We start from the raw sequence: 8,395 nt of genomic DNA, 5'->3' as shown, positions 1-8,395 counted from the left end.
TTTTGTCCATACATCATAATTATAATATGACCAAGAACGAATGATTGAATTTTTTTTTTTTGACATTTAAATATTTTTTATGATTGGCACACCTATGTTTCAAATTATCTTTAATACAATAATATTTTGCAATCACAGACTGCAATAATCAACAAAATCCTTTTTATACATTATTGTTTATTATTAAATCATTAACAAAGTCAAAAATGTTTATTACTTGTACTCGCCTACCATATAAACAAAATTAGGCAGTTTCTTGTTTAGAGAGACAATGGTTTTGAGGTCATGGATTCAATATTTTATTTCAGTCTAGCGTTAAACATACTTTTATCTTTTTTTTGATGTGTACCACTATCCAGCAGAATATACCTTCGTTATCAAAAAGAAATAATTTCAAGAAATTTACGAAATGTGAAATAAAGACTAAAATTTTAAGAAAAATTAAATATTAATCATATCTTTCGAAATTGTCAATTATTGTACGTTAATGTTTAACAACTATAGTTATTAATCCTCTCAGAAAAAGTGTACACGGTACACATTTTTTTGTTTAAGCCAACTTAGAATATAGAGTGTGACCTATAAAACTGTGGAAGGGGTAGACGACTGTAAGGCTCAAGTTATGATTATAAATAGTCCAAGGAACATATGAAACATAGCAACTGTGCAGTGTAGATCTCTTTCTCTTATCATATTAACATCAAACCCTCACAAGATTGTATAATAATGTGGCCAGTTGGGAGTGGGACAATAAAGTGGCAGACCGGGATAATAAAGTGGCGCGCCAGGACAATAAAGTGGCGGGCCGGGACAATAAAGTGGCGGGCCGGGACAATAAAGTGGCGGGCCGGGACAATAAAGTGGGTCCAAATATGAAACCCACTTTTATGTACCAAGAATAGCGAGTAGTAGTTTCTTGTAGTTTCCGCTAGTTTCTTCTTTAACTACTTTACTCAGTCGTTTATCAAACATCTTCTTGAAAACACTGTCAATACTCAACAAATCTATCTAGAAAAAGTATGTATGTACAGTCTATGTTTTTAAAAAAAAAATACAATTTAAAGGAATTCGGTCTTTGTCGCCATTAATATTTAAATTTGAGCTAACAGAATTCATAGTTTGAAATATCTAAGTTCTACGACGACATTGGATTGAAAAGATATAGAGATGAAAAAATCCAAGTTTTGTGATAAATCTTTTGTAATTCCTTCAGAAATGTTTTACATATAAAAAATACATAAAATTTTCACAGTTCTTTTTTATGATCAGTTCAGATACAAATTTAAAATTTAGCTGTGATTTTTTTGTGTTTGTCAACATCTTAAATAATTTTTTATTATTTATTTTTCTATAAACAAGAGGTAAATTGGATTGTTTGAATCTGTAAAATCAAATCAAATCAATGTCAAATCAAACCAAATCAAATCTAATCAAATCAAATATAATCAAATCAAATAAAATCAAATTAAGTTAAATTAAATCTAATCAAATCAATTCAATTCAATCGAATCAAATCAAATCTTATGAAATTAAATTAAATCAAATTAAATTGAATATAAAGCTTAAACTAAAGTAAATCAATCAAATCAAATTAAATTTAAATGGATTAAGTTAAACTAAATTAAATTAAATCAAATCAAATCAAATCTAGTCAAATCAATTCAATTCAAGCAAATCGAATCAAATGAAATTAAATCAAATCTTATAAATTAAATTAAATCAAATTCAATTAAATTAGATTAAATTAAATTAAAAGCTTTGATTAAAGTAAACTAAATTGAATAAAATAAAATAAAATCTTATAGAATTGAATAAAATTGAATTAAATTAAATTAGATCAAATCAAATCTAATCAAATCAAACTAGATAAAATAAAATAAAATTAAAATTAAAATTCAATTTTTATACCTCTGCCCTACTGGAGAAGATAAATTGAAGTTTAGAATCCTTAGTTACTAATCCTTCCACTGCAGCAAATAGTTCTTCAGCAAAGAACGCTGACGGTTCATCAAGAACAAAAACTTAAAAGATTAAAATTTACATTTCACTTTTGTAAACAGTGAGACCCAAAGAGAGTAGATTAGTATAGAGTGGAATTAAGTCGAAAAATGTGTAAAACCGCCATTTTGTTGTACAGTTCCCAGACTGCAGGTGTACTTCACACATTTGCGTTACTGCTATATAACCTTATGGGTCCTGGAAAATATTTTTTTAGAAAAGAATGTTTTTGCAAATTATTTAATTTTCCTTAAATCAATTCTCTGACAACCTGTCATGCATTCCCGAGTTAATTTCAGCATAATCATTACTTTACATTCCCGAGTTCATTTCAGCATAAACTTTATAAAAAATGAAATTGTTAAGTATATGTCCAGGGTGTCCAGGGATCATACTTTTCTATTGTGATGTACTGCGTATAATTTGTGAACATTTATATGAATTGTACACTTTGAACTCCTTTTCAGGCTCAAAGGGACAGAACAAATTTATTTCCCTTCTATTCTAATCTCTGTTCTGTGGTGAGACCCATAAACCTACTAAATAGAAAGACGACAGTTAAACTTAGATTATGATTTTAAATAGTCCAATGAACATGACAAAAAGAGATTGTGCAGTGGAGACAGATCCATTTTACTGAAAAGGTTGATTTTCATGACTAATAAAATTATTTGCTTTATAAAAATATGTCGTCGCAATTTGTCAATGAGATACCATTGAACTCTATGCTTACAACGGAAACTTTTTGATTAAGCCGATTAAGAATTTAATCCTTGAAAAAAATGTGACTCACATTTCTGCAATCTTGATCCTATTGGCTGCGAGCAAATACTTTGTGGCTTCTAACTGGTTGGATCTTAGAGATATCAAAACCGACGGACATCAAGATTTATAAAGAATTTATAGCAATTCAAAAATTGCCACTTCAGATTTATTAGAAATAACATATGATATTGTAATTGCAAAAGTGTGTTTTACGTTAATTAATTCTACTGTTATATTTAATTTCGACAACATGTATTATTCACATAATCTGCATATTTAATGTTTAAGTGTTTTAATTTACATATTTAATTAAACTTATTATTTTTTTGTCGCTTCAGGAATCTCATTTTTAGGGGGCTTATACCATTTTTTCTTTTAATAAATCCAGTTCATTTTGTTTTACAAAAAGTATGTATAATGTTTATGTTTTTTAATTTGCAATATTAATTAAACTTAGTATTTGTCTTTGCAGTTTCACGAATCCTTTTTTATATTAATAAATCCAGTTCTGATGGTTTTGCAATAATTTTTGTTGTTGTTTGATATTATCAAACATTAAAAATGAATATTTGGAGTAAAATTATGTAACTACATTTTTGATATGATGTAGATATATTAAGAAAAACATTATATTTAATTTTCTGATCTGCATTTCGTTGAATTTTTATGTCATAGATTAAGTTGGTATTTTAAACTACGAATAATTTATGAGCAAATGCTGTTACGACTCTGTGACCTCCCAACTATGAGAAAATTTATTGATTGCATATTAAATGTTCTTAATTTTAATTTGCCGTGTATAAGAAAAAAACGTTAATTCAAATTCCGAAAACGAACAATTTTGATGTCAAATTCCCTGTTTAGGTTCCCTATGTGTATAATAAAAAAACTTACAAAGAGGATGAAAAGCTCCAGCCACTTTAGATCCGATCATTTTCTTCATATAATGAGCCAAATCCTTCCCGTTCTAATACAAACCATTCTCAATACTATACAGGGACTGTAAAGGAAAAATAAAAGAGGGTATAGGATGAAACATGAGAATCTCAGGCGTTAAACGATAAGACAACAATTTGATGTTCCTGTCTCGAGAAATTGATATGTAACTGTGTCAATTGACACTAATATTCATATATATGCAATTTTGTATAAAAGTTGTAGTATTGATTGATGATCTGTTTAATACTACAACAAATATGCAACCAATCTGTAGTATTGAACAGATGATCTGTTTAATACTACAACAAATATGCAACCAATCTGAAAATTACGATATCCCACAGGAGCAAGAGAATCTCAGGTTTGCTCCTATTATAAGGTTTCACCCTATACCTCCTTTCATTTTAAGTTAATGTTAATTGCCCAGCATGTTATGAACGAACACTCCCTTTAGATTGTCTAGGGTTAATGGTTAATTTTTAAGGGTTTATAAGTTAATGTGAAATGCCCGGCATGTTTAAAGGAACACTCCCTTTAGGTTGTCTAGGGTTAATGGTTAATTTTTAAGGGTTTATAAGTTAATGTTAAATGCCCGGCATGCTTAAAGAAACACTCCCTTTAGGTTGTCTAGGGTTAATGGTTAATTTTTAAGGGTTAATAAGTTAATGTTAAATGCCCGGCATGCTTAAAGATACACTCCCTTTAGGTTGTCTAGGGTTAATGGTTAATGTATAAGGATTTATAAGTTAATGTGAAATGCCCCGCATGTTATGCTTGGATTTAATTAACTTGAGTTTAAGGCACTCTTAATAGATTTGACATGTTTTGTTCCTGTTGTTCGAACTCCTCTAGGATATCAGGAAGGATGTCCCAGCTTCTCTGGCTCAGGATATTGTTAAGACGAACCTTAAACTCATCTTTATCCTTCCCCTACAAAACAATATATCAAATCACATTACCATTTTGTGTTTACGTAAATTTCAAGTGAAAAATCCAGGGTAACACCGTACTTTTGAGAATATACAGTGGTAAGCGATTATATCAATACAATGAAGACGACTTTCGAATTCAATTTTGATGTAAATTAAGCTGTTAAACAGCATGGATACACAAAAACATAGAAGTCAAGAGAATTTATCAATTAAAAAAGCTTCTTTTTGATTACTTGTAAACTGGTAATTCGAAAAAAGCTTGTTAAAAATAAAACCTTCATAAAAAGTCGTCTTCATTGTAGTGATATAAACTTTCTTGTTCTTATGGATAGGCAGGGTAGGGCTTTGAAATCCATTTTAAAAGGTTTTTTAATTTGAAAGTGCTCTACTGCACTAATGTAAGTTATTTACCACTTTTCGATAAGTTTGTTTTTTTACACAATGTAACATTTTTTCTCTGATCAAAGATATTCACCCAAACATTTAAAAAAAAGATTTGTCAATATAATAATATTTAACTGAAGGGCCGGGCGTTGTCCGTGGAAAATTTTTTTTTAAAAAATAGTTCGATTTTTTGCCTATAACACCCCCCGTCACCCATAAGTGCCCAAAAAAAATTTCAGCCCATTCGGTCCAGCCGTTTGGCCGGCTATAGGCAACATATATATATATATATATATATATACGAATGTCTTATTTTATTATATACAAGATGAAGAGCCCGGCGTTTCCCGTGGAAAAAAATCAAAATTTGAAAAAAAATTAGGAAAAAAAGTTTTTTTAGCCAATAACCCCCCCGGCCACCCATGAGTGTCCACACAAAAAATCAGCACAATTGGTCCAATCGTTTGACCGACTATACGGCACATATATACGTAAACATATATTTTTAGGTAAATAATTCTAAAACTTTGAACATCAATAAGATTTTGATACTCGTTTCCAAACCCCATTTGATTAATAATCATTAATTAAAATTGCGCATAGTGTAATATTTTCAAGCTATTTTAGGGTTGCACTTGCATCCTCTTTTTAATCTCAATTAACTACAGTTAAACCCTAAATGAACCATACATCGAAAAATTTATCAAATGTCGTCTTAACAATTTTTCAATGGGTTTTTATGCTATTTTACGTAAATCCCAGTATTTGCTAAAATAAATAAATAGCCATGAATATGTGGGAACAGTTTTATACATAATCATTTGATTAAAAAACTAAATATCTGCAACATTCCATTATCAGAAAGTGAATAATACGACAATTGATGAATTCTTTCGATGTACGGCTTATGAAGGGTTTAACTGTTGAAGCGTACTTTTTGTTTGAAAGCCTTGAATCTTAGGTAGTTTATAAACAAATCCTAATTTTCTAACTAGAATTGTGTTATTTTACAGTCGTCATCGTATATGTTAATACTAAGAAGACGACTTTTCATTTCAATTTTGATTTCTATAAAGTTCTCTCCACAAAAATGAATTCAAAGAAAAGCATTCAATTTACAGCTTCTCTTTGTTTACTTGTAAAATTGTAATTTTTATTGTAATTTTGTAATTTACAGCTTCTCTTTGTTTACTTGTAAAATTGTAATTCTATAAAAGCTTTCTAGAAATCAAAACTTCAATATATAATTCGCCTTCATTATATTGATATAAACGCTGACCACTGTTTAAAATTAGAAAAGTAAAAACCTTAATAGCTTGTGTCAGCCAGGTTGCGTTTTGTTGGACTAAACCTTTATAACTTAATCCTTGTTGAACTCCTTCATCTCGACCCTCAGCACAAAGCACACGTAGAACAGGGAGGTTTCTCCTAGAAAGTAAACCAGAGATGAGATTTTAAAAGCATAAACCCGACTAAAATCCGGTCTTTGCGTCTGCTTAACCCAAGTAAAGCTCAAGTCAAGACCCGGGTTTTGGATGGCCTTGAGTATAGTAAGAACCAACCATCTTGGGGTTTTCTCTCTTTAAGGTTCGAATCTTCAGCAGCTGATGATTGTAAATTTCGTAAAATCTTTTATATTTGTACATTTAAAATCTCGGGAATTATTTGTGGTGTCAAATTTTATTAAATATATAAAATAAACATACTATGAAAATAATGTATCTACATAAAGTTTGAACTTTCGAAATTTACATCTCCTTGTGACAGCTGATCTGACGGCATTATGTCTGCTACCTACAGAGAGAAAGCTTGCAAAACAGTCTCTCATTGGTCGAACCAGAACCAATCCTGACTTGGGTTCTATCTAAGCCCGAGTTTGGGCTTTAGTCGGGTTTAAGCTTTTAAAATCTCATCTCAGGGGTTAGCTTCGCAAACTTAGCTTTCAGTATCCACTAAACCCATTGTAAACAAATCTACACAATACCTTGATATAATCCATAGCCCGTGATTTAAAAAGTTAGGGAAAATACGGCTTGAGTCTAAGCTGTCGTTGGGCCTTATTTACGGCTTGAACTTTGGGATACAAGCTGCGTCATATTTTTTAACAGAGTTGATATCAATAAAAAGCTGTTAATCACGTGACACAAGCTGTTGCCAGAGTTGGGTCGAAGATTGGGTCTCAAAGTCGGGTTTAAGGAATTACGGCTCGAGCCGAAGTTTTTAAATCGCAGGCTCAGGTTATTACAGATATTGTCTCTTTAAAACTTGACTTTTTTCACATGACATTCGTTTTTTAGTTTTATACGTTTCTTACACACATATAACACATTTAATTTTTTTCTGTTTAACTACGTTGCAGTAATCATAATTCAAATTCAATACAGAAACCCATATTTAACTTTATAAGATCGAAATCAAGGTCAGTTTCAGGGTGCCATTTTTTATAGGTAACCCGCTTGTACCTGCCACCAATATTCTCCAGGTCTAACTGTAGGTCGGAGTTAAACTTAGCATGATACATTTTCTTGATATCACTCAGATCCGAACCATCCTGCCAAGCCAAAGCAGCAACTATATCCTCTATTCTAAAACAGGGATGCATAAAGTTTGGGGAAAAAAACATCTCCCCTTGTTTTCTTTTTTTTTATTTCTCCTGCTGTACAAACAATATAACATCATGCTTCTTCCAAAACAAACTAAAATCCCCTTCCATTCTTTTACATAATTCTCCTTTTAAAAACTTTTAATCTTCCTTTTTTAGATTCTATCCATAACAACCCCCCCCCCTCAATTTAAATCTCTTTAAATAAAAATATTTGTTTACCGAAAGTCGTCTTCCATGAGATGATAAAGGTACTCTGCATACCGTTCTGATGGGTCCTAAAAATAGAAAATAGAAAGTCGTCTTCCATGAGATGATAAAGGTACTCTGAATACCGTTCTGATGAGTCCTAAAAATAGAAAATAGAAAGTCGTCTTCCATGAGATGATAAAGGTACTCTGCATACCGTTCTGATGGGTCCTAAAAATAGAAAATAGAAAGTCGTCTTCCATGAGATGATAAAGGTACTCTGAATACCGTTCTGATGAGTCCTAAAAAATAGAAAATAAGGTTAGGGAAACATTTGGAAACACCAAGGCAGAGTGAGGATAAATGAGAATGGATGAGGATGAGGATGGATGGAAATGGATGAGGATGAGGATGGATGAGGATGTATGAGGATGGATGAGGATGAATGAGGATGAATGAGGATGGATGAGGATGGATGAGGATGGATGAGGATGGATGAGGATGGATGAGGATGGATGAGGATGGATGAGGATGGATGAGGATGGATGAGGATGGATGAGGATAGATGAGGTTAGGTCAGGTTGGA

The 8,395-nt window shown here is 31.2% G+C and overlaps 1 protein-coding gene across 1 annotated transcript; it reads right to left on the bottom strand.

The window, feature by feature from the left end:
* On the bottom strand, nucleotides 1–7,925 carry LOC111713065 (annexin A7). Its single transcript, XM_023487855.1, has 7 exons — nucleotides 7,843–7,925; nucleotides 7,481–7,603; nucleotides 6,326–6,446; nucleotides 4,534–4,632; nucleotides 3,658–3,730; nucleotides 1,909–2,021; nucleotides 1–1,008 (listed from the first exon to the last, which is right to left on the bottom strand). Exons 1-7 carry the CDS (start codon nucleotides 7,857–7,859, stop codon nucleotides 886–888), a joined length of 669 nt encoding a protein of 222 aa, XP_023343623.1. The 5' UTR covers nucleotides 7,860–7,925; the 3' UTR covers nucleotides 1–885.
* Between the last annotated feature and the right edge of the window lie 470 nt (nucleotides 7,926–8,395).

Source organism: Eurytemora carolleeae, unplaced genomic scaffold (assembly GCF_000591075.1).
Source record: "Eurytemora carolleeae unplaced genomic scaffold, Eaff_2.0 scaffold1067, whole genome shotgun sequence".
Classification (NCBI taxonomy): domain Eukaryota; kingdom Metazoa; phylum Arthropoda; class Copepoda; order Calanoida; family Temoridae; genus Eurytemora; species Eurytemora carolleeae.
This window is presented reverse-complemented; position numbering and strand designations above follow the sequence as displayed.

What these genes read in the sequence shown, in the direction of transcription:
- LOC111713065 (XM_023487855.1), bottom strand. An exon ending in GGCTGACACAAGCTATTAAG is followed by an intron (nt 4,633 to 6,325) that starts GTTTTTACTTTT and finishes ATTGTTTTGTAG; the next exon opens with GGGAAGGATAAAGATGAGTT. An exon ending in TCTTCTCCAGTAGGGCAGAG is followed by an intron (nt 1,009 to 1,908) that starts GTATAAAAATTG and finishes TACTTTTTCTAG; the next exon opens with ATAGATTTGTTGAGTATTGA.